The sequence below is a fragment of the Pteropus vampyrus genome, unplaced genomic scaffold, assembly GCF_000151845.1.
Source record: "Pteropus vampyrus isolate Shadow unplaced genomic scaffold, Pvam_2.0 Scaffold336, whole genome shotgun sequence".
Taxonomy (NCBI): Eukaryota; Metazoa; Chordata; class Mammalia; order Chiroptera; family Pteropodidae; genus Pteropus; species Pteropus vampyrus.
In genome coordinates, this window is record NW_011889117.1 from 1,655,512 (window position 1) to 1,682,225 (window position 26,714).

Below are 26,714 nucleotides of genomic sequence, written 5' to 3' on the forward strand. Positions count from 1 at the left end.
AGAGAGGAAGGAAGGAGGAAGAACACTCCCTACAATAGGTATAACATATACACAGGCTAGTGATGAGAGGGATAAGGACGGTATGTCTGAGTTGCTGAGGGAAGTCAGATGAGGCTGAGAGAGGCTAACAGGGCTCAGATCACACAGAAACTTGTGGTCCATGTTGACACTTTTAGACTTTAATTCTAATTATAATGGTAAATCACTGAAGGGTTTTAAGCTAGGATAGTAGTGAAGATAGGGAAAAGTTGATGAATTTGGCCCACTTAAGATAAAATTGTCAGCTTTTTGTGATGGATGTGAGGGTGAGGTAGAGAGGTGCCAAGGAGGACTTGCCTAATGGACAGATGGTGGTGCCATCCACTGAGATGGGAGCAATGGAAGAGGACCTAACATTGCAGGTGAAAAATCACAAGTCCGTTTTCAGACATGTTGACTTTGAGAATGTACATATAGTTGTTTAAGATCTCTAGAGGTCTGTAATAAAAATACAAATTCCTGAGTCATCTGTGAAAGGTTATAACTAAAGAAGGGGGGAGCATGAATGAGATCAGTTAAAGAGAAAATATAATTTGAAGAAAAAAGGCAACTCAGAATTGAAGTTGGAGGAAGGCCAACATCTCATGTCTGAGTACACACATTGAGAAGGAGCAGTCAAGAGAAGTGGACAGAAAACTACTGAGAGCTCTGGGTCACAGAAGCCAAGGGCAGCAGTCAACAGAGAAGAAAAAACTGGTAGTGTAAGGTTCCTGAGAAGGTCAGAGATGATAGGATCAAAGGTACAAGTGGAGGAACTGGCCTTCGACTCGAGGAGGGTTACTTGCTCTATTATAGTAGGAGCAAAGGCGGAAACTGGTAGTTTATGTCTTCGTAGTGAGAGTTGAGGGAGTTCTATTTTCTCGGTGAAGAGGTAAGAGTCTCTGCTGAGAGAGAGGGGAGAAAGTAGGGACCAGAGGTTTAAAAACAGTAGAGAGTGGGAAAAGAGAGTTGACTACAGAAACAGAGGAAGATGGCTGGGCCCCATTATTGAGGACCTATCTGAAGTGGTAATAATGAATCAATCCACCCTGTTATGTTCTTTTTTCCAACAGTGCTTGCTGATCTAGTGTACACTCATAGAAGACAAAAAGTTAAATGAACTAACAAATAAAGGAAGGACCAAACAAGTAGTAGAAGTCTAAGCAACTTGACAAACTTAAGGAACAGAAGCAAAGATAAAGGATGAAGTCCTCTGTTACTATGATAAGGACCCTATTCTTCTAGTTGACCTACAAGTAGCACCCACATCCCACTGCTAACCTTTAGAAGAGCTGGAGGCTGAAGCAGGCCGAGAAGATCGCTTCCGATGTCCGTTTTCCACACTTTCAGAAGCCACAGTTGGCTCTTCAGTTCGGGAGTTTCTCCGGCTTGGGGTTTTGGACTTTTCAATGATCTCTTTGGGCTCATTGCTGACAGAGAGAAGCGCAAAGTTTCCAAGGAGGTAAGGAAATCAAGTCACACAAAAATGGGTCCTTCAGATAGAGTTTCATTCATAAGGCAGGAGAACTACATAGTCATTCCACCCTGGGACGATGAGCACAATTACCTTCTATGTTACTGACAATTTAAAAGTGAGTCAAACTTGTTACATTAATAAAAATAAAGTACTAAAGCATAATGCTGGTGAAATTGTGGAAAAACAGGAAAAAGACATTAAGAATTTCACACAAAAATCCCCCAACTTCCTCACCCATTTTCCTAAGATAATAATATTCCCCTTCAAAAATTCACAGTACCTAAAATCCAGGAAATTACTAACATATACTGGCATTTATTATGAACCTGGTGTAGTTGGATAACGGCTTATTACAAGTCACATTACAGAAGAATATACATGGGAATATATTCACAATACACTGATGAGTAGAGTATATTAATCGCCTTTTTTAGTATGCAGAGTTTAAATTGGTAATATCCAGTATTACTGAGGGTATAGAGGCAAAAATCCTGATGAAGTGTAAACTGTGTATCCCCGTGGTTCTCAAAAGGGGATGGTTTTGTCTCCCAGGGGACATTTAGCAATGTCTGGAGACATTTTTTATTGTCATGACTCGAGTTGGGGGGGGAGATGCTACTAGCTATCTCATAGTGGCATCTACCAGAAATGCCACTGAACGTCTTATAATGTGTAAGACAGCTCCCCCGCCCAAAGAATTATCTGATCTAAACTGCAATAATGCTGAGGCTGAGAAACACTGGTGTAATCCTCTGGCTCAGCAATTCCATTTCTAGATGCCTAAGGAAATAGATCTTTTTACAGAGCTCTAATGACATACAAAGATGTCAAAGCATTTTATTCATACTAATGAAAAGAGAAGACCTAAATGTTTAACAATAAATTAGTTCACTAAATTATTGCACATAATATATAGTCATGAAAAACATGTAAACATTATTTAATGACAAATATTGTTCATGATATCATGTTACCAACATTATGAATCATATAATCCCATTTTCGTTATAATATATACTGAGTATATATGTAACCATGCATGAATGAATGGGTGTGAGATACATGTGCGTATAATGTATAGTATTTATATGTAAACACTATATACTGGATATCACAAAATATATTAATTATAGTGTTTATATATAAAACATTCTATCTGTACACAAGGACTAGAAGATGAACTAAAATATACATACTGAATATTACTAAGTTGTAGGAACACTGGTTTACTGGTAATTTTTTTCTTTGTAATTTTCTGACCTGAATTTAAAGTTTTATTTAATAAACTTTTCCTACTTTCATGGTATAAAAAATTCATGTTAAAATTATCAGGAAAAAAAAGAAGCTAGTTAAATTTGCTGGTAAGGCATAGAACTGAAACAAAAAAATACAACAAAATAAAACAAAACAAACTGGTCAAAGCAATGCTTCCTCTGGGAAGTTGTCGCTTCTGTGTTTTCACAGTCTGTATCTGGCATTCTACAGAACCCATCAGACTATACACCTTGTTTTACTTTAATGTCTTACGACTTCCACTAGATTGTGAGCTCCTTAAGGGCATGAACTATGGCCTGACTATCAACTATCCCCACCCCTCCACTGCTCACTCCTGCCAGAGGACCCTTCGTTAGTGGCACCGTGGCTGGGAATGTGGTTACCTTGTTCACTACCCTAGCTTTATATGAAACAACTGCCCCACAAGCCAAGGCAGGTCAAGGAGAGGTGAAGCTGGAGCTGAGGTGGAATTACAAATCAGGGGATTTACACATCCTTTTAGAGGTGGTGAGGATGGCTTTCTGGCTGTGAGCCCAGAAAATGGTCAAAGCCTCTTAGGAAGGAAGATTCCTAACAGAAGTACTTCTTTCTCCTGGCAAAAAAAAAAAAAAAAGCCACAGCAATACTGTCCTGGTGTTTATATGGTCAATGTTCAGGTAGCTCTAGAAACAAACACCCCACAGGGTTTTTTTTTTTTTGGTCTGATTATCTTCTTTCTCTAGCCATATGGGTGGTGTATGCTTGAGAAGTACAAATGAATTCAATTATTAGTCCAATCCCAATAAAACTAGACAGGCAGAGTACTGTAGTTGAAATAGCAATGAATTTGGAGTCAGAAGAACACGGATCACGTCTTAGTGTGCATTTACTGGCCATGATATTTAATTCTCTCTAAGCTTCGGATTTTTGATTTATAAATCCCCATCTTGTCTGTTGCAATACATTACTGAAGCGTAAGGGCTATGGAGTCAGAAGGCCTGGGTTTGAACCTCGGCTTCGCCATTTACTAAATCAATGGCCTTGGGCTTTTAGTTAACCTTTCTGAGCTTTAGGTTCCTTATCTCTAAGACAGAATTTACTTTCCTAATAGACACTGCGAAAAGTAAATGAGATAATACACCTAGGGAGCTTGAAGCCTACTGCATGGTATGGAATAGCACTCATATAAATGCTGCCTGTTATTATCACTTCACAGGGCTGATATGAGAATTAAATGCGAAAATGACTGTGAACCTGTTTTACAAAGTTGATGTACAAATATGAGAAATTCTTTATCTAACGCATTTCTACACTAAAAAAGAAATGACTTTTGGAAAATAAAACTCCTTTCTGTGGGGCTAACAAGGTTGAAGCCATAGTTGTATTTCATTTTGTTGGGTTATGTGGGATAGCATAGTATAACAGAAAAAGCATGGGTTTTGGGGTCAGACTCCGCCTGGCTTTCTTTTCTACCTTGAGGATCAAACAGCTGTACTTCAAAAGGTGTTTCAAGGACTATTAACGAGTATGATAGTAACAGCCTCTATATCTTGAACATTTACTATTTACTAACTATGCTAAGTGCTGAACATGTTATCTCATTTAGTTTTCAAACCATCATGAAAAGTAGCAACTTAGCCACTAAGTTTTATTAAGAAAAATGTCATCTCTAAGGGTTTCGGACTCGTGACAGCTTCCTACTTTAGCAGGAAAAACAGACTGGTGCAAAGAGTGAAGGAAAAGGACAAGGTGAGGAGAGGTTTAAAGGCTGAGAAAGCGGATACCCTTCAAAGAGGCTTATGCTATATTCATGCTAAGTCTGCAGAAATGATCATCTTACCTTTGTCCAGAGACTATGGCAGCATTTGCCTCGAGTTCTGTAAAAAATACAGAAGACAGAAATGAGGTGTGGAAGTGTCTGTTGTACATGTTCACAGGGAGAAGCGAGGTGTCTAAGAGAATTCTGAATACCCTATTTTGGCTAACATCTCTTTGTGTCCAGCAAGGTCCTCACCCTACATGGTATAGAGACAGAACTGGCACAGACACAACTCAGTTGTCTGGGCATAAGACACTTACTTGGTCTATTTTTATTTCTACTCCACACTATGAAATAATCCTGTTTGGAGCAACAGAACTAAATTCATACTGCCTGGTTCATATTTCACTGAGCTATAACTAGGTTAGTAAAATAAGCCTCTTCCTCTCATGTAGAAGAGATTGTTTTCATTCTTAAAATATCTCCCACCCTCTTGACACATTTTTAAAAAAAGACAGTAATCTACCAATATGTCTTAAACATCTATCAAGAATGCATTCTCCTCCAAAGGACTTGTACACTGAGTTTTAGAGGGCAGACTGCTTTGCTTTGAGATATCGCCTACAGACCCCATTATGCTCCTCTCTTCCATCAACCTTCCAGCAATGCCTTCTTAAAAAAGAAAAGCTCAGTAATTTGTCTAGCAGGGTTTGCTTTAAAGAGCATTCTATGGGTTTACCTTATACCCGCAGAAAAATATCTTCTTCCACTATGTGCTTTTAGGTAGTTCCATCTTTTCTAAAAGGCTTCCCTGAAACACCAGACAGCAGTGATATCTCCTGACTCTGGTCTTCCACAGCCCATACCTGTACTTTCCCTGCTTTTAGGGGAATTCAGCGCCTCAGACTCAGTGTACATGTGTAATATACTCTACTGATTATATGGTAATCTCTTTGAAGGAAATGAAGCCAGAGTCCCTGCATTAAAATTTTGACCTTAGTACTTATTAGCCATGTGACCTTGAGCAAATTACTTGGCCTCTCTGTACTCAATGCCTCATCTGACAATTTCCTTTAAAGCCCACTTCAAAGTTAAAAAGATTAAATGAAATAAACATATAAAAATCTAGTGCACATGGCGCTTAGTAATAACTCAATATTAGCTATTATTACTGTTGCTATGGTGCTCATGTTGACGAGCCTTCATGCGAGGAGGCTGAACTACTCTGCCTTTAATGCATAATGCTGGCAGAAGAGAATCCTTGCTTCTCATCTGCTATTTACCTCCCCATTTCTAACCCATATTACATGGAAACCCCTTCCCAAGAAACAGATACCAACTCATGGAGTTTGTGCTGCCTTGCTGGCTCTGCTGCAGCAAAGAAACTCAGGTAACATGTGCTCAAATATGAAAATGGCTCAAGCCAAAAGAGGGTGATTATAAAAAATCTTAATTAGCTTACTCTTTTGGAATAAAATTCAATGCTTTTGAGACTTTTAACACTATCATAGTTAATTCCTGTAAGTCAAGAACAAAGGGGTTTGGTGAAGGCAATCAGTGGTTTGGGGGGTATTTTAAGGAGAGTCAATTAATTAAAACTTTTAAAAGGAACAAGATTCTTTGGCCAATTACTCTGAGGAGGACATATGATATGGTAAAGTCCATTTTCTTTAGTAAAGAGCTAGAAAAGAAAATGGAATTCTCTTTCCCTTTAAGTTGCTCTTTTTCTCTTCAAAAATGAGTTTTACTAGCTAAACCCTTCTTTGAATAATTTGCTCCATTCCTACCAATGCCAGATATCATGTGGGCAGTTGATGCTAAGAATCTGGGTAGCTGAAATGGTTGTTTGCTTGCCTATTCTTTTCAGAGGCCTGATTTTATCCAAAGAGTATGCAGTAGAAAGTCCTATCCATCGCATAGGAACAGCTCTCTGAGTAAGGTTTAAATATAATCACAAGTTATTGCTTAGCCTCACAATATTAAACCTGACTGTACTGTTGTTTTTTGCTGAAAATTTTTGTCAAGTGTGTAAACTGTACTGTAAATGAGACTCTAACATCCTTGTGGAAAGCAGTCATACTTCATTTTTTTGTACCCCTCCAATGACCTATAGTGACAATGACCCAGGCAAGACTAAACTGTAACAAATCTATGACATTTATCTGCTTCGGCAGTCTCATTTACGAAGGCAGTGCTGTTATTGCCATCAAGATCAATCCTCATGTGTTCAGAGCTGAGACCCAGCATGCCACAGCAGTTATTTGTCAGATTACTATGGACTCCACCTTCCAGAAACACCACTCCTAGTGCTATTTACAATATCTTGGTCATGGGAAGAAACTTAATGCCATCCAGAGATGGCTGAAATGACTCTTATCTCCTTGGAGGAATGGCTACCTCACTGTAGCAGAGGTTCTCGGAACAAGCCTCCACTCCTATCATAATAATACAACTACTATCTTAGTGCAGTAACACTTGCTACCCCAGTGAGTTACCATATGCCAGTCAGTCAGCTGCCAGCTATAGGTTCCAGGGTTATGGAATAGGGCAAACTTTGCAATGGAAGTCATCCATGGCTGTATGGCAGACAGACAATGGGCACTAAGATGCCCTTCTTGAGTTCCCTGGCTGACACCAGGAATGCATAAGGAAGCAAGCTGGTCAGGAGGAAAATAACCTCAAATAGTACCGCACAAGCTCTGCCACTCAACCAAAATCTGCTCTGAAGCAAACAGATAAGAAAGTTTCAGCCATTTCTTAGCTCACTGAGTATAGCCACGGTTCCTTCACATGTAACCCATTCCATTCCTAGAGTTTCTCCAAAGTGTGCCTTACCTGGTCTGGTAACAGACCCCTGCAGTGCTGTAGCTGGAGTTTCCTTTGGAACTAAACTCTGTGAAGGGGCTAAGGCAAGAAAAAAAAAATACAGGCCTTTTATTTTCTAAACAAAACAGAAAGCACTGACTGAATCAAGGGCTAAGTAACTGCTGAAATATACTGCCCTCTAAGGGTATATTTCAAAATTTACTTAAAAAATTAACTACTATAACACTCAGTAATAAAGACTACCAGTAAAGGTATTTGTTTTTCCTTCTGGTGTGTACAAAGCTCAAGGAAGGAGGTGACCATGAGAACAGCTCATAATTTTTGCTTCTTGGGGTCAAGTTGTCCAGTCTCTAAAAAACCCAAAACCATACCTTAGTAGGCAACCTGAACCACTTCAGAGAAACAATTACATCATTCATCTTACCATTTAACAAATTCTGTCTCATCCCTCTAAAGACTACCCAGATTGAGACTTGAAATCAATCATAATTTATTTTGTGTTTTTCTACAGCACCTGGCAAGAATGATGAGCATAAAGCAGGTATTCAATTCATACTGAACAAATCAATTCGATATGTCATTTACTTTTCTAACAGGTACTAAAAACTTAATAAGGGTAAGGCACTGTGCTGAGCATCCTTACAGATCAAATTACATCTTTCCTGCCCATTGGGAACTCAATCTAGTATTGAAAATAAGATACACACATGTGGTATGCTGGACTGCACTGTGATGTTATATGAAGGACATTCATAAAGTGCTACAGGAGTCCAAAGTATAGGAGATCAATTCTAGGTTGAGAAATCTGAAGGGAAATTAAAGAGAGAAATATAATCTTTGAAGGAGAGGACTTAGGCCCTTGAAGACGAATGGAACAGAATATACAATATACTCTAAAATGGAAACTTCTTGGATCATAAAGATTAAGGGCATAGATATGCCAGTCATTCAAGAGTATGTCCTCTCATTCTGACGCTTTAGTCTAACATCCTAAATTCTACAACAATAAGTTTAACCCTCTCATGGAAATTGTGAATTTTATAGACCTCTCTCCCTACTTAGTAAGAAGTCAATAATGCATTTGTGTTAAGAATTTATTTTGGATGCTTATCTGATAAGGCTTAAAACTACACCTTGACTCCAACTTTTAACTCCAGTATTGGTTTCACAGTTTCAGGTTAAAGCACAGAAGCCCCTTGAAAAAGAATGGAAACAATCTTAGCTAACATTGAGATTTTTTTCCAACTGCTGATTCATGTCCCCAAGGCTCACTTATTTCTCTAGAATTATATATGATCCAGATAAAAATATTTTCTAATCACTCCATCATTATTCTCTTGGTACCTGAGGGAAAAGTTTCCTGAAAGGAAATAGAATGGAAACATTTAATAGCAGAGAATATATTTAATTAAGTCATACCAGGTTGCTTTTTATTTCTTACGGCTCACCTACATCAATAGAACTAGAACAAGAAACCTAAGCACCCAGCCCTGTGAAGGCTCTGTCTCCTGCAAGGGCAGTGAAATCCTCCCTGTATCTCTAGCATCAAATGAAGAGGCAGAAGGAAGGGGAATTAACCTTTCCAGAGCTCTGTGTGAGGCAGTATGCTGGCCACTTTGTGCTAAGCTCTTTCACTGAATTTTCTGCATAAATTCTGGGAGGTAGGAATTACAATCTCCAATTTACAGGTTAAGTACATGGCTTACAAGAGGTTAAGGAATTTATCCAAAAGCAATTGGTAATCAGTGGAGCTAGAATTTGAACTCGGATCTTATCCTGAAGCCTGTGTTCTTTCTGCCTTCCTCTCGCTGGGTGCTTACTACTCAGGTAGGACTTGAAGCATTTTAGTTGCATAAACAAGATAGGTACTATTAGCTGGTCTAGGACACAGTAAAGGTACTTCCTAGCTTTGGTAGTGTATGACTGATCTACTCTAGGGAAGTAAGAGTTTCTGCACCACTTAAGCCTCATGGAAAGAAGAACGTGTGGGGCGGGGGGAAGGGAGAAAGAATGTGAAGGAATGAATGGAGGGGAGGTGTAAGGATACCTATGTGTCCATCATTAGGCCACCTTAACAGTACATAGGAAATAAGCTGAACTAGATATGCGTACATGAAATGGGCTAATTTACAAAAAGATTGCATTAAAAAAACTGGTAATAATTTTTTTACTTTTTATCAAATGATCACCACGTTCCAGTCTTGTGCTAAGCATGTTACACACATTATCTCATTGAATTTTTACAACTATTATTATCCCCATATTACAAAGGAGGAAACCAAATTTTGGAGTGGCCAAGTAACTTGGCTAATCCCACATAGCAAGTAAATGCTGGTGCTGTGATACCAGCCCAAGCCTATTTGTCTCTCAATCACTTTGCTCCTCCCCTGTCTATTATCATGAAACCTGATTTTCTGGAAAGCTCTCCTTTGGAGAAGCCAGTCAGGCGGCAATAGTCCCTGGGATAGGGTACAGTGAGGAAGAAGCTATGAGAAGCCTGCTCTGAAACTGCTGAGAGCCAAGTCTCTATCGTGGTAAGGAGAACCCACACAGAAGCTGCTGTTCACATTTAAGGGACAATGTCGACTGGACGTTCACAGAATACAATCTGAACGAATACTGAACTTCTCCAAGCTTCAATCTACTCACCCACAGAATGAAGTTAGGGCTACCTAACATGGTTTGGTATAAAGATGACAGAAGATAAGGTATCTAAAAAGGCTTCCTTGTAAAATGAAAAACTACGTAAATGAAAGGGATATCATTTTTCAGGACCATGTCATTCAATGTAAACCTAACAGGAGATTTTAAAAAGTGTATTTCCCAATGTACTTCCAATAAGTGGAACATCACTATTGACATTTAGCCCATTTTTCTTCCTCCAAGTAGAAAAGGAGTCATGCTTTCTCTTGTGGGATAAGTCATCAAAAAACAGACAGGAGGAGATGATGCCAGGCCCAAGTACATACCTATGCTGGGTAGAAGCTCTGGATGGGATCCCACCTTTTCCTCCACTAGGCCACCCGCAAGTGGATCAGATGCTATGCCAACATGATTTTTAGTGGTTGGTGCCGCGGAGATGAGCTCAGAGGGTACCAGGGTGGTTACAATTGAGCGTACACTGGTGGGGAGAGTACTGCCAGGTAAGTTGGGTCCTGCTGAGGCGGAGCCTGAGCCCACAGGGCTAGAAGTCAATTTTAGCAGAGTGGGTGCTGGGGGTGTTGGGGTTTTATTGTCCAGCTCTGTGGGTAACTGCTCTGTTCCCACGAGCCCTGGAGCTGTGGTCTCTAGCCCGTGGCCTTCAGTCTCTCCATCTGCACCATATTGCTCTTCCCCTTTCTCAAGAGAGCCTGTAACTTTCTTACATGCCTTGGTCAGCAAAATCTGGCCGATTTTGTCCACTTTTCCTTTGCCCTTACTAGATGAAACTGGGCTTCGCCGGTTGACAGAGGAGCCTGGACTATTGGTCAAAAGAGGAGAAACCATAGTAGTTGACTGTGAAGAGGGCAGAGTGCTCTGATCTGCTGAGGTGCTCACCTGAGGACTAGCCTCATCTGAATTTACTTCTTTCACTTGCTGGACGGGGGGGTGAGGAGGGATAACTGGAGAAGTTGTACAAGGTGGGGAAGGAAGCTGAACAGGGGTGGCTCGTGAGTTAAGGACCAAGGGTCGACCTGTCTGTATGTTGGGAGTGGGACTACTAGAAGGGACATTAGGCGGTACAGGAGCAGAAGAAAATTTTATGTTCTGAGGTATGTGTAAAGGGCCAACGACTGCAACAGAAGGAGGCATCAAGCCAGAGTTGGTTGTCAGTGGGGCTGCAGGAATTGTGCTTGGCTGCGATCCTTTCATAACCTGTATTATTGATGATGAATTGATAAAGACAGGTGTAATGAACTGAGGCCGGGCATTAGACTGAGCAGCTGACTGTCCCTCAGAAACCATAACCTTATTACCCACATTGGGCATTGTGACAACTGTTGACATTAATGCAGATTGCAGGTGAGTTGGCAGAGCTGCTGATGTGTTAGCTGAAGTTGTGATGGGATTGGAAGTTACGAAAACAGTTATCTGATTTGGGGGCAAGGGAGTGGAAATGGAGGAAGAGCTGACAGGTCTTGAGATTACTGGAGGGATGCTTGGTGCAACATTAGAACTGACCTCACTCAATTCTGGATGTATAAGGGTTGAACACGGCTCATTACTGTGAGGTAAATTTAGGGAATTAGAGGGTTCTTTAGAAGAAGACGGATCCTGCAGTGTGGGAATGACAGATGCTTTTTTCAGGTCCTCCCCAGAAACTACTGGAGGTGTTACCTCCACATCTGTAAGCCCAGGGGGTTTAATGGTCACATTAGGAGCTCCAGAGTTATCAAGAAGTTGACTTAACGATGTTGGTGCTTCCCTCATAGCAGGAGACACCAAATTTTTGTTCTCTTCAACACTGGGAAGTTTGTTAGGATCCGAAGATTGCCCATCCTTTTTAGATTGATCTTCTGAGACAACCATTTTAACTTCTTGGGCAGGTACTGCTTTTAGCTCAACGTTTACCTGCTCCTTCCTACCCTGGGAATTCTGGCAATCACTGTCCTGAGGCACATTCAAGCTCTCCTTGTTATCTTCAAGAATGCCCCCCACGGTGGCCACGGGCATGGCAGGATTCTGAGGATTCAGCCCGCTGTTGTTAGGAAAGCTCCCGGGTACAGGGGGATTAGCCAAAGGAGTGGGACTGACCAACACATTTCTTGGCAACTCCACGTTCTGCAACAGGGCTGCATTTGTTTGAGAGGCCAGATTAAGTTTAGGGGCTTTTGAATTTTGCCTCCCAGGACTTGGAGTAGTTTTCCTGCTGGACCCAGGACTAGACCTGCGACTGTTGCTTGGACTTGCCCGTTTTGTTGCTCCAGAATTAGACTGCTTTCCAGAATTCACCACCACAGAATCTAATTTGTGAGTTTGTGGAGCAGCAAAATTGGAAGGATTATTCATGGTAAGATTTGAAGGTGCTTGCCCGATGGCCTTCAAAGTTGTTGGATTTAGGCCCTGTTGATCAAAGCCCCTGTTTAAATTTGGCCTAGGAGGTAAAGGAATATTAATCTGTGGGGGAAAGAGTCCTGCTATGGAGGCATTGAGTCTTTCTGGTGATAGACTAATTTCTGAAGGTTCTGTGCTGGGAGGGCGGTTGTTGGGTGTCTGAGGATAATAGGGTCTGGGACTGGCTCTGTTTGGCGTTTTAGGCCTTGATGTTTGGGTTGGAGCAGCCACATTGGGAAAGTGGTGGCCGTGAGAGCTGGGCAGGGAATTTATAGGGGGTTGCTGGGGAGCTGCACCTTGAGTTGCTGAAAGGGGTGATGGTCCAGGTTTGGGCCCCGTCATCATTAACTGATTCTGGGAAACTACTAAATGTGAAGGCATGTTATTTGGGCCTCCTGTGATGGATGGTACTTCACTGCTACTTGCTTCAGGGAGTGAGGACATCTCTCCCAATGGTGAGCTGGAAGGATTCTGTGGGTTTTCCTGGTACACTATTTTCCTTGAATTGCTTCCCAAAGGAGTATTCACAGGCATTGGCATTCTTTGTTTATCAGGTGATGGTGGCACAGAGGCAGGTCCTTGTAAACTGACCATGACAGGCATACTGCCACTCTGTTGCATGGGCATTCTCTGGGAATCTGGGTTCAGGGGACCTCTTGGAGGATGGACATTTTGGGAGACTGGAAGCCTAACTGATTTGGGGTCCTGCTGCATCATGAGCATCATCATCATTTGTTGCTGCTGCTGCTGCTGTTGCTGCTGCTGAGACTGTGGCTGACTGGGAGGTGGTGGCTGCTGCTGCTGTGGCGGTGGCAGTTGTGGCTGTGGCTGCTGCTGTGGTGGTTGTGGTGGGGGTGCCACATGCTGCATGAGCTGAGGAGGCATCTGCTGAAGTGGCCTCTGTTCAACTGGTTGAGAAGGATAACCTAAAACAAGTCCCCAAAATCAGGGAAGTTAGATTTTTTTGCAAGAAAAGCTTTGCTACCTTTAGAGTATAGCCAAGCAATACTCATTTAGGTGGCACAGACTGTGTACAAACAGCTCAGGCACGCCCGCTCCCAGCGGGGCAGGGGCAGCCCTTAATATTTGACATAAGCAAAGGGCACACTGCTTAAGGAAGCAAAAAGCAAAGCATCATGAACCTGGAGCTCCTCAGTCTTCAGGGTCTGAATGAGGCATTACTGTAGTAAGACTCTGATACACAGATATTCTGTGCTATGCACTGCAAGTGGCCAAGTCTATACCAGACACACATTCAGATAAAACAAGAAACACTCCATCAACAGCAAAGTAAGGAGCTGACCACTCAGCACTGGGTCTCATGCAGGCATAAATATCTCACTGTACTTGTGAATGAAGTAAAGCATTTAGGATTCACTTTTTCTGATAGCACAGATTAATTTTTTTAAGACTTGATTTTGTTGAAAACGCCAACATCGAAGACAGCCTTTTTATTTTTTCAATAGAAGTAAAATATAAAATTCTACTATTCAATTCCTTAAGAAAAGGGGATTTAAAATTATTCCAATCCACTGGCTCCACATACCATGCTGCATCACTCAGGCCCAATCCTTTGGGGAAACTCAACTGAATTCCGACATAAATCAGTTTAACAAACAGCAGGAGCTAATAGAAGCTGATATACACACTGAAAATAAAATGAGGGAACTGAAGTTTTTTTTAATGGATATTAATTTTCGTTTACTTTCTTACATGTAAAACTGTTTGGAGCAATATTTTCTATCAATCCACAATTAGAGAATAAGTAAGCCAGAAGCATAGCCCTCAGGAAAAAGGAATAATTTCGAGAAAAGAACTCTGAGGGACAATGCCTTATAAATTTGCAGAAGGCAACATCTCAAATATTCTTTTGTGAAGATTTTACTTGGCATTTAGAATCAAAACCTTACACAATCAGCAGAAAGGATGAAAAGATCAATAACCAAGAATTAAGTTGGTTCAGTGGTTAGCTGGGATACATTTTCAGCACGAATTAGATTTATTCCATTGTTGCATGAAAATACATTAAGAAAGTTTTAAGAAGGTGCAGGAATCAGAACAGTTGGCTCTTGGCAGTTGGAAGAAATGCTGGCTCAAGATTTTCACAGAGCAGCTACCAAATGCTGCTGATCCATAGGGTCAGACCCTGTGCTCAAGAGTGAATTAATGTCTTCTGGCCAAAGATTTCCATGGCATCAAAGAATGCAATGTGTAGAATCCAGTTTTGAAGATTTTATAAAAATTCTTTTTTGTTTGAGCCCAAGTAATTTCTTTACATTTATAAAGGCAATAACATATGGCATTTCCAGAGGTTTAACTCGGGTTCCCATGTAAAGAAAATTGTAATTTCTGTAGAAGCCCCTGGATGTAAGGGCTATGACACAAATGCCTTTATTTTTAAAATCAGGCCACCAGACAGTACAGTAAATACCAAAGAAAGCAGCATAGGCAATATAGCAGCCTCTCAAAATTAGCAGTTAAGGGCAGGGCTGCTATAAAGTTGCAGAAGCTGGAGGCAGCAGTCCAAAGGGCACTAATGATAGGACAGATTGGGGTTGCTGTGACAGAATGGTGGAGAAGGAATGCCAGGACACACACTGTGCAAGTAACATAACCCAAAACAAAATTTATCAATAAAAGGAGATGCAAACTCATATGCCTTTAGGCGCCAGGCTGGTAGTGAAGAAGTGGGCTGGTATAAGAAAGTAGTAATCCTGTGGACAGAGTCCAACCACAGAGCAAATGCTCTGTCTAAAGGCATTTAAATTCAGGTTTTCCTTTGGTTTAGGATACTGTATGACAATTCAAACACATTGTAGGCCAAATTCAGCCTGTAGGCTCCCTGTTTGCAAACTGTAGAAAGGAAGCAATAAAGTGTGTAAGGACCCAAAGGATTCATAAGAGAATTCAGATGTGTCTAGGAGAAGAATACCTTCCTGTTCATAATGCCTTCCAGACATATCCGCCAAAGACTAGTGACCTCCCAACCTCAGCTATGTTGCTGCAACTCACTGATGGGAAGTGTGATGTGCCCAAACAATTTGTAATAAATAACACAAACTACTAACATCATGATGGGCTTACTTTTTTGTTTTTGGATTCATTTTTAAAATACATAAATTAAGAGTAAAGTTTAGCCCTAAAATAACACCACTCTCACTTATACGCCAAAAAGGTGAAAGAAACAAAGCGTAATCCTTTGTTCACACAAGGGAGAGTGGCCTAAATGTGACAGGCTTCTGTGTCTTCAACAGTATCTCAGGGGAGTAAGGTTACAAATCACTGTTCAGGCCAAGAGTAACTAGGTATAAAGATATTGTGGCAGCTGGCCTTGGTTCTATAATACCTAGGTTGGAATGAATGAATTTGGGGAGCTTCTTCCTTTTCAACATAATTTTTAACATTTAGAGAGTAATATTATTTTATAATCAGAGAGGGGTACAACCCAGGGGGCTTCAACAATATTGGTCCTATTTATTATTAAGTTAGGTGGTAGGTATACAAATGTCTCTTTTATTACTCTTTCACATATTTTTTATGTTTAAAGATTCATAATAAAACTCTTATTTAAAAAAATCTTATTTTAAAACCTGGTAGTTCTCTTGCTCTGAGAAAGCCCCAGTAGGAAAGGCTGCAGGAAAGATAGGCAAGCAGGATTAGAGTGAAAACACCTTTCCATTTAACCTTATTCCACTTTGATGCCAACTAGAACCTTGATACTGAAAAGAATAAAGAGGTAATTGACATTTCATTCTGATCTTAGGACTTAAAATGACAAAGACTAATTTGAGCAGAATATATACATCTTCGGAAGTTATATTTGAAATTTTTACTTACTATCAAGGCAAAGTTTCCAAATACTAGACACATTAAATCACTAAGCTGGCCTTAGTGTTTCCTGTAGTTAGGAAACAAAATAATATACTATTGTTTACTTGAAGAGAAACCTTGTAATGCTGTATAAATGATGACAAGTATATAATCTTTAACATTTTATCACCTGGTGGTCGGTTTGAAAATTCTGGAAGTTTAGGGCCCGAGCTGTCCAAGTTAATTCCTTGTTCACCAGGCAATGGCTGCTGATCGGCCTCCTCCAGACCAGCTGGGCGAGTATCTGGGGCGCTAAAAAATAAATTACACATTTGAGAGTAAGCTGTTCAACTTATATAAAATTATATGAAACTAGCTTAACCCCTACCCTATTTCTGAAGAACTAAAATCTGTTTGCATTATCGTCCTTACTATTATTTACCTCTCTCTAGTCTGATAAAATATTCAATATTTGACATAAACATAATCTGGCAATTTTATTAAATTTAAAAATCTACTTACTCTAATAGCATGGCTATTTACTCAGAGTGCTTTCTATAAATTCCTGATATAATAACTTTCACATAATCATCCATCTTTTAGATGTTTTAAGATTTGATTATAGTTTGGGCTATTAATATTATAAAGTACTGTTCCCGTGAAACTACACTACCTCTGGTGTAGCTATCAAATTCAAACACAAAGTCCATATTGTTTTTTTGTGACTATTACAGTGGTGGCTCCATCAACTCATAACACCTGGCAAGAAGTCGTAGGTTGGCTGGCAAAAATGGTAGTAAGAAAAAAGAAAGATGGAGAATACCAGAATTAAGCTAATTAATTTTGCTGCAGAGTGAGTTATTTGCAGACATCCCCATTGGCTTTGGGATGCTTTTGTTTTTACCTGGGTGTAGCTTAGAATTTTTAGTGGGGAAGAAATGAATAAAATGTTATCTATTAATACCCACATTCCCAAAGAACCAGAATGTTCACATCCCTCATTTTGTTTGTAATCTTACTCCTAAGATGCACCTTTCTTTCCTACCTTTAGGTTCCCTTTGCCTTGATCTTGGCCACCCACTTTTAGACATATTTTATCTCATTGTATTCTGTGTAGTTTCAGAAGTCTCACCTTTAATTCATTCTAAAAGCCCCCACCACATGGAAATTTAGAACCTGAAGCAGGTCCTTAGCAGACCCAGATGTCTGTATCAATTTGTTTCTTATATCGCTTCTCACTTCAAATTATAGGCAAGGATTCTACAGTATTCTTTACTTTCAAAGAATTGTACTGCTAAAAAAACTCAGGTATCTGGTCCAACCATCCCATGTTATGGATGAGAAAACAAAGGTCCAGAGAGGTATAAGAGACAAGTCAAAAGTTCCAGTGAGACAGCAGAAGAGCTGGGAGTAGGTGCTCTTCTTATTAAACCTACTGTCTCCCTTTCCTAGGAGCAATGCTGTATAAGGCCCTTTTCACAGTCTGTAGCCACAACAAGTAAGCAACCTTCTTCCAGGCTGATGAAGACAGTAAATATGCATACTAATAGCAACTGAATAAACTTGCAGTTTTACTCCTACACTACTGAGAAGAATAAATTGCACCACAAAAAATGTTATTCTCACAGGTTGATAGCAGTAAAGAATACAACTTAAAAAGAGCCATTGGAAAAATTAGATAATTAAAGGGCTTATTAAGTCTCAATTCAGGAAAATATAGGCAGTTAATATAAAATTTTTGACTTTAGAAGCAGCAAATGAGCATGATACAATAACAGTAGAGTACAACCACAGAAATATTGTGAGGCGGCTGAGAGAAAGGTGGTTGGTCTTACTTTGAACATTTAAGCTTGTTAACTAAAGTTCCCCTACTCTTTTCTATAGTTCTAGCAATTTATTTCAACTAACCTATTTTTCATTCATTAGTCATCTTATTCCCTGTTAATAAATATCTCTGAATTCCAGTTATATAATTAAAGGCAGAAAATCCAGTTAGACCAATATTTTTTTCTGGAAACGTTTTATCAAAGCCAAAAACATGATTTATCTTAACATTCAGCTTCAGAAAATGAAATATATTAATTGCTCTTCCTGCTGTGATCTTGCATAAGAACTCACCTGAAGAACCTTTACCAAAAAGGTAACTGATTTATAAGGTACAATCATCTTAGTGTGAGGCTTTAAGCTTCTGGGGATGATAAAGAGCCTTTAAAGGAAAGGCACCTGTACAAAAAAACATTTCTATTTAAGAAACAGCAGGGAGTCTCCATAAGCAGTTTTCATTTCTAAAACATATTTGGCCTCTCCGGTTCCCCAACAGCCATGATAAGCCTTAAGTACTTTGAGAAGTTGTAGTGTAACTTTTCAGGCTCTGAGTGCCACAACTTCCCTGAGATTAGAGACGTATTATCAGTAAATTGTAATTTATGACTCTTGTTTGGATCCTTACTTGAACAAATTATTTTTAAAAAACAGTAATTTGAGATAATCAGGGAAATTTGAACATGGTCTGAATAACTGAATATGAAGAAGTATTGGTTTTTCTAGGTGTGCTAATGGTACTGTGTGGTCTTAAAATTGTCCTTATCTTTCAGAGGCACATACTGAAATATTTAAAGTGAATTTGTTTAAAAAAAAAAAAATCAAGAGGGTAATGGGGAAAATACAAATGAAGGCAAGACAGGCTTTGAGTTGACAACTGTTGAAACAGGACTTCATTATACTCTAATTTTATATATGTTTAAAATTTTCCATCAAAAAAAGCTATCCATATAGAAATAAATAAGATTTGAGGCAAAACTTAGCATAACCTACTTTAGATCTTGCTGACTATTTTTCTTCTTCCGAGGAGGTTTCTTCTTCTTCGGTTTATTTGCATTGGCATTATTTTGCTTATTGTTTACCCCAAAATGGCCTGCAGAGATGTCACTCTGCAATAAGTTGACCAACAATGGGCTTGTTAGCGTGACATCCTTATTGACTGGGAAGCCTGGATTCTGACCACAGGACATCTGATTTCCATTAGATGCTCCACTGAAAGGTGCATTGAAAGGCATCCCATGGCCTGAGAAGTGGTTTCCCGAGGCACTGTTTCCCTGCATGGCCTGTACGTGGGGAGGGACCATGTTGGTTTGTTGCATGCTAACATCAGGCATCATTTGAGACAAGCTGACATCATTATTTGCTGTAGTAGCAGGATCACCATGCTGCTGGGACATGTGTGGGCTGGGCCCTGGTGGCCGCAAGACCTGCCCCTGAATCCCCATAACCTGAGAAGGACTATTGTTCACAGGTCCTTGCTGGGGCAGCATCTGTCCTGACATCTGTCCCGTAAACTGCACCATGTTTCCTTGCATGTTTGGAGTTGGTCCCCTCATTATCTGTGCTGGTCCCGGCATGACATTGGATTGGTTCTGAGTATTAAACTGTTGCTTATTCCCCTGCATCTGATTGGTCATGATCTGCTCTATCATTGGGTTCTGTTGGAGCAAAACTTGCCCCTGAGGCCCCATCATCTGGTTATGTGGTGCCATCATTTGTGGGCCCTGCTGGGGAAGCATCTGCTTGGGTGGGGTCATCCTTTGGGGCGAGGGTCCAAGATTTTGGCTCTGAGGGTTCACCATCATCTGGCCCTGTGGCATAAGCGGGGCCCTTGAAAGGATCATAGGGTTCTGAGGGTTCAAGCTTCCTTGTTGCTGGACCATCTGGCCCTGGGAGGGCACGATCTGCTGGTGCATGCTCATCAGCTGAGATGGTGGGCCCTGCTGGGGCTGGCCTTGCATGTTGCCCAGGTTCACCTGAGGAACCCCAGAACTACCAGCCTGCTGGCTGTTCATGTTGCCATGAATTCCCATGAGGCTGGTCTGCATCATATTTGGTGGCCCGTGGGACACCTGCATCTGGTTTTGAGGAGGACCAGCTCCTTGACCACCTTAAAAAAAAAAAGCACGGTTTCAGAAATAAATACCATCATCTTGTTGATATTAAGATACTCAAATTACCTTAATTAAAAAAACACCCATCATCCATATATCCACTGACCAACATAAACAAATATGCTGTGCTTGACTTACTTGCTGTGGGTTTTCTAAAGTATGGAGATCTGACTGTGGGATGATTGTTACATTCTCAACTATACAATACAGAAGGAAAACCTGTTTCTTTACTCCTGTTTGGTAACTTAACATTTCAAAGACCAATAAAGTTTACTTTCTTTTGGATTAAATAAAGCACTGTAGGCGAGTGAAATAAGCTCTGCTTTAGATGAGCCAAGGAAATAAAGAATGTGATGTATCCTGTTAGGAAAATCTCAATAATGCTGAGAAGACATTTAAAAATACTTCTTGGAAAACTAATAACGACTCTCAAAGGTTATATGTGTGATATCAGGATGCTGCACTTTAAAGAAAAGAATAGCTAATATTTCCTAAGGATGGGTCTCCTCTAACCTAGTGTGGTAAAAATTATTTAATCCTGATCTGAAAGCTGAGCCTCTGGTAGGAGTCAACTAACAGATCAGCCAGAAGCTGCAAACAGAAGACAGTTACCAAGGGATGTTAAAGCTTCAGTAACCCTCCTCTGTGGCAGTCACTGGTGGACTCCATGGGACATGTTCCATTCTTCTCAGTTATTTCTAATTTAGACAAAGGACACTGCCTGGCTTGCTGTAGTATTTACTTATTTTGGGTCTTTGGGATTTTCCTATAACTAGCTACTTGCATTATCTCTCCCTTTTTACTGAATAACTTTCTAGCTTATTTTATCTCCTTTTTATTTTTCACTTTTAAATGGGAACTAGAAAGTAGCAGCTACAACAAAATTATGAGGCCAGTCCATGCTCCAGCCAGGGAGGCAGGGGACAAACTGACCCTTGTTCACACTACCCAGAGTTTTCCTGAAACTCAAGGAAGATTTTCTAAACCAGTCTTATAATCTCTTAACTTGAATTCCATGACCACAGTATATACTATGTACACTGAATACGCCAATGTATATTCATTCCATCAACAATTATTTATGAGTACCTATGTGTACAGGTACTTTTGGTGCTGAAGTAATATCAATAAACAAGATAGACGAAATCCTTCACTCCCTGGAATCTAGTTGGCAAGAGACAATAACAAACAGGCAAGTATTTTTACACGAAGAAGTAAAGGCTAACAAGAGAAATCAAGTAGGGTGAGAGAACAAAAAATGATAGGCAAGAGTAGTGATATCTTAGATGGGATAAATGGGAAATCAAAACAACATGTGCATGTGGAAGACACCATATAACAATATAAGACAGTTGTGCTCGGGTGGACAAATTACGAATGATCTTATCACTGTTTTAAAACAAATTCACATAGCTCAGAAATGCAGTTTTGCACCAGCAGATAGGAAAAGTCAAGCGATTTGCCCTACCTTTCTCTTACCGTTTAAGAGGTAGTTTGAACTATTTTTTTAAAAAAATAAGTTTAGACTTTTCTCATTCCTTAGTGAATTGTTATTAAAGCTGGAACCGTATAACTAAATTAATTCCAAGTGGGGACGGGAGTTCAGAAAATATTTGGGCTACCTCAGTCCTAAACTGCCTGAATGAGAAAGGGTAAGAGTAGTAGTAATATGGTACCTAAGCAATCACAAACATGAAATCTGGGCTTATACAATATTTCTTGTAAAATACTTTTTAGTCATTTTGCTCTGCCCTACCTCTCCTCCAAAATTTCTTCTTACATACAATACACTATTGGCATTCAATCTGTATTGAATGAAGTCTGGACTTCAAACACCACAGTGTAAATAAGAATTTGGACACTCAGCATAAACAAAGCTAACATGTACTATACAGAAATTTTTAAAGTTGCAGTTGTCCAAAATGCCATGTGCTTCTATGCCTTTCCTATAGTTTCCTGTGCCACAAACACCTTTTGTCCGTTTACTAACTGTGGTCGGTAGGCAAACTATGGTCCATGGGCCACATCAGGCCCACTGGCAGTTTGTAAATAAACGGTGTTTGCAATACTTCCATGCTCATTCATTTATGTACTATCTCTGCTACGTTGCACTACCGATCACAGAGTTAAGTAGTTGCAAAGCCTAAAATATTTACCATCTGGTTCTTTTCAGAAAAAAAAATTGCTGACCCCTGCTCAAGTTTCGTCTCCTTTCGTTAGATATTTTTAAGTTCCTGAGACATTTTACTTATTTTTGATATATCAGTTGTTGCCTTGAAAGAATAATTCATATTTATGGGTTTGAAATTAAGGGGTGGGACCACAATTTATGTTAATCCTTGTTGCTTATCTTATTATCTACTGTACAATATTCATTAAATGCTTGCTGAATAAATCATAAAAAACAAACCTGCATGCTGGATATTTTGATTTGCTTGCAGCTGAGGAGCTCCCGTATTCCCAGGGGTGGTTGTTGTGGTCGAAGGCACCTGACCTTGCATAAAGTTCGGATTGGCCTGTCCTGCTGAGAAGCCAGGTGGGAGGCGTTTAGGCATTCCTTAATAGAAAACAATGAGTAAGGCAGTTACCTAGCAAATTTATACTCTTGCTTAGATGTGGAATGAATAAGGAAAGATGAGCTGCATGAAGTCTCCACTGGCTTAGCTCTCTGTCACACTGGTAGGATCTTTAATAATAAGGTTGGGAAAGATGGTTAAAAAAATCAACACAATCTCTTACATGAGCATTGTCAAAATGAAAAAGAAATACTAAAAAATTTACACTTAGAACATGCCAAGGAAAAGATGGCAATCTGCTCCCTAAATGTGATCTGAGGCCACATCACAGCAAGGTTTAGAGTTCACTTTTCTCTGTAATAGAGCGGACCCCAAAACTTTACATACTTTAACACAGATACCAATGGAATATATTAAATTATCTCAAATTCAAACTAATTGATAAGAAATACCATAAAACAAAAGGCTGGGTCCTGATATTAAGTATAGGTAGGTGTTTTTTTCCTCCATTGAGGGAAATGACTGACAATCTCCTTTGCAGAAAATTTCTCCCCAATACTGTGCTTGTCTCCTTAGAAGAGACAAGATTAAAAACAATTCATAGGAGTTTCAAAGTGAGGCTATACAAAATTTATCATTTTGCCTTCCCCTCATAAGGTTTGCTGCAATTCTGAGAGCTATGGTACCAAAAACCATGCTCTAATGAAATCTCACTGAAGTATTACTTCCTTTTAGAGGAATGTTTAATTTCAGAACCGACTCATTGTTTATAACAGGCCGAGATGTGGCCAGATCACCTAGGTGAGCACATCATCTGCTCTATGAAAGCATCAAGACCTAAAGCTCACTTAAATTTTTTTGTATTAGTCCATTTATTTTTTTTAAGGGCCAAATTTTCGATGTCCTGAAAAACACTTCATAGACAAATAAGCATTTGTCCTTTGTCTTTAGCAGCGACACGTCCCCATTTGCATGCTTCCATTTGTAATCAAATCAGTAATCACATTTGTAAGAGGGACTACCCAGCTTCCACTGATCCAGGACTAGATGCCCAGAACAGTGAAGTTTGGAGCTAAAACATTCTTGCATTTTCTAAAAACTTCTTAGGTTTCAAATATTAGAGCCTGCACGTCAGTAAAATTAATTATAAGAGAGTGAAAAGACTGATGAGCAACTTAATTTCACCAGAAACCATGGGAACATGCCTTTGCTATGTTGCACTAAAGATGCAAGAGTTTTTTCTGGGTAGGCAATGGGTGTCTTTTGGTGGGGGGTATGTTTATCATATGACAGCATTACTGACACTCTCTATACCTTACTGAAAAGCTCCGAGCACATTCATGTGCACTAGATCAATGATTAATAAGAATAAATAATAAACATGGAGATGGATAAGTTTTACTGTAATCGTTTTACCTCTCACACATTAAGCTCCATTGCTTTTTCTTCATACAAGAGGCACCTTACAAAATAAATAAATAAATCTCCTTTAGGTATAACTGGTGGAATTCCCTCTCTAAGGAGCAGGCATTGGCATTATAAACTATAAAAGTCAATAATTTCTGAACTAATTCCCCTTTAATACTTTAATCAAATTTAACAAATATCATGCTGTTTTACTTATTAGGATTATCAAAATTGAAAACTAGAAGGGCCTTTTCCCCAATAAGACCCTGTACTTATCTTTTCATTTTTGCTCTATTGCATAATCTTAATTGGTTCAACAGCTGAGTAGTTTAAATTGTTAATAAAATGCATGTTTCTTCTGGACATTCTAGTTTACTAGTACAAGATCAAGCAAAAGTAATTTGAAAAACAAAATGAGCATCTCTATATTCAATATTACCTGCATCTTTATCCAGAGGGCTAGTTTAAATGTAACCAGTAAGATACTGTATAATGTAGCAAGTTAGTAATATATCAAGTTAACTAATTTATATCAAACGTCACCGCTATATATCCACAAAACCAAATAATTACACCCTTATTTCACTCCCTCCATTAACTCTAAAAATTGAAGTTCTATTAAGATCTATCTCCAGTAAAGTTACCAACACAAATAGCTTCAGTGTTCCTCACCTCCTAGGCCTGGATGTAAACTCTGTGGCCCCTGGTTTGGTGGTTGCTGCTGCATCACCATGAAGTTAGGTGGCCCGTTTCCCTGTTGAACCATAGGATTCCGACCCGGAGAGCTGACAGGCTGCTGAAATCCCTGGGGAAGTGGGTTATTTTGAGGTGGCCTTGGTCCTATCTGCTGCTGAGTTTGGTTAACCGTTGGGGAGGATGCAGGGGATCCCTGCTGGAAGGAGGAGGGTGAGGAGGCAGGAGACTTGTTGGTGAGGTGGGGCTGCTGCAGGGGGGTTGGAACCCTGGAGGGCCCTCCCTGCAAGCTCTTCATCTGAGGAGCTGTGAACTGGCCTGGGTTGCTCATCTGAGGAAAGTTTGTATGGGCTTGTGAGGCTTGCTGGCTGCCAAAGGGATATGGAGGGGGAGGGTGGGAAGGTGTCTGTACCGTGGCTAAGGATGGTCTTGCCTGGAGTTGCTGTTGTATTGAGCCAGGCAAAGGAGCCTTCTTCCACCCTTGATTTGCAGTCATTGTGCCCAGAGAACCCTGGGCTGGAGGAGGCTGAAGGGCTCCAGAAGGCAGCTGGTTCCAGCCTGGAGGAACAGGCACCTGAGTTGGGGCAGTAAACTGGGGTCGAATTCCCTGGGGCTGTTGCTGTTGATGTTGCTGTGGGGGTCTTGCCTGCAACTGTTGTTGCTGTTGCTGTTGCTGCTGCTGTTGTTGTTGATGCTGCTGCAGCTGGGGGAAATTAGCTGGGTTCATTTGTCTGTTCACAGGGACAGGCTGCATTGGGTGGTGTGGGGTAGCTAAAGATCCTGAGGGATGACTTTGCTGCTGTATATGGAGCCCAGAGAGGAGTGGATCCATTGCATCTGTTTAAAGACAGTCAACAAGGCAATAATTAACTTATTACACCCTATATCCTAGAGCAGTAGTCTTCGCAAATCTGCAAATATAGAGTAAAATCTGCTAGTACCATTCAATGAAATGTATGGCAGCATCTTCTATATGCAAAGCGTACCAAGATGATAGGTAAATTGTATCTAAAAAGAGCTTATGATTCAAAAGTGGATATAAGAGGCAAACTCAGAATATGGAGAGTGGTATTTTCAAAGCATATTCTGAGGAACTGTGTTCATTAGTGTTGTAAGAAAACAAAAAAAAACATAGTCAATTAGGTTTGGGAAATACTAGACCTAACAATCTTAGACATGTTTCTTCCCTATAAGACTTTGTGTCTCTAATGTGTTCATTCTGAATCTCCAAGGTAAAGTATGATGCATTTACCAAATTTAATTCACTGTTTAGAATTTTCTGTCATGGTGTATCTTACAGGACTAAGTAGACCAAAGAATTCACTTTTAGGGATGCTGGGGTATAACTGATAAGAGAATAATGAGAAATTCTGAGAAGGAAATGACAACTTGAATTTAGGGCAGATTTTGTAAAGGACATAGCATTTAAGTTGAGCAGTTAGGAACTGCATCAGAGACAGCTGAATTTTGTAATGATCTGTGTAGCGAGCCCTAGCCTATCTGATCCTAAAAGAGTGGAGGTCGTTACCTGACTGAGAAGCGGGGCGAGGAGTCCTGGGCTGCAACTCTGAATTGGGGCCTGGTGCCATCATGGAAGATGACATGTTTCCACCCGGGGGTATCATAACAGTGGCAGGGCTGTTCATTCTTATTAATCCTAAAGAAAAAAAAAAAATCCCTAGAATAGAGTTTTTGTACTGGCATAATGTTTGTTTTTAATTAAATATTCAAGAATACGAAAAAGTATGGAAAAATTCTATACTATCCTCTACCTTGTATATATCTAAGCATTTTGCCTTACCTCCTTCAGATACATATGTATATACACCAGAGGCCTCCTACTCCTTCCCAATCTCATTCCGTTCCCTCTCTCTTATCTTATAATTGGGGTTATAACAGTTCCATCCATGTTTTATTTATCTTTTCTTCATATGTAGGTAAGCTACATTGAGTTTTCTGTACACTTTTAACCTTTATATAAGTGG

At 39.9% G+C, this 26,714-nt stretch overlaps 1 protein-coding gene across 10 annotated transcripts in view; it reads right to left on the reverse strand.

Annotated features, from left to right (window-relative positions):
* Nucleotides 1–26,714, reverse strand: part of NCOA6 (nuclear receptor coactivator 6) — a 90,533-nt gene that overhangs the window by 6,397 nt on the left and 57,422 nt on the right. For 6 of the 10 annotated variants that reach the window (XM_011378297.2, XM_011378298.2, XM_023522214.1 and 3 more), the window contains 9 exons: nucleotides 26,258–26,386; nucleotides 24,709–25,566; nucleotides 22,524–22,670; nucleotides 18,993–20,109; nucleotides 16,369–16,490; nucleotides 10,304–13,294; nucleotides 7,344–7,412; nucleotides 4,590–4,626; nucleotides 1,300–1,448 (listed from right to left, as the gene is read on the reverse strand). In XM_011378297.2, the coding sequence (XP_011376599.1) occupies nucleotides 1,300–1,448; nucleotides 4,590–4,626; nucleotides 7,344–7,412; nucleotides 10,304–13,294; nucleotides 16,369–16,490; nucleotides 18,993–20,109; nucleotides 22,524–22,670; nucleotides 24,709–25,566; nucleotides 26,258–26,386 (5,619 nt within the window). The remainder of the gene's footprint in view (nucleotides 1–1,299; nucleotides 1,449–4,589; nucleotides 4,627–7,343; nucleotides 7,413–10,303; nucleotides 13,295–16,368; nucleotides 16,491–18,992; nucleotides 20,110–22,523; nucleotides 22,671–24,708; nucleotides 25,567–26,257; nucleotides 26,387–26,714) is intronic. The other 4 variants (XM_011378302.2, XM_011378300.2, XM_011378303.2 and 1 more) reach the window with 4 other exon arrangements.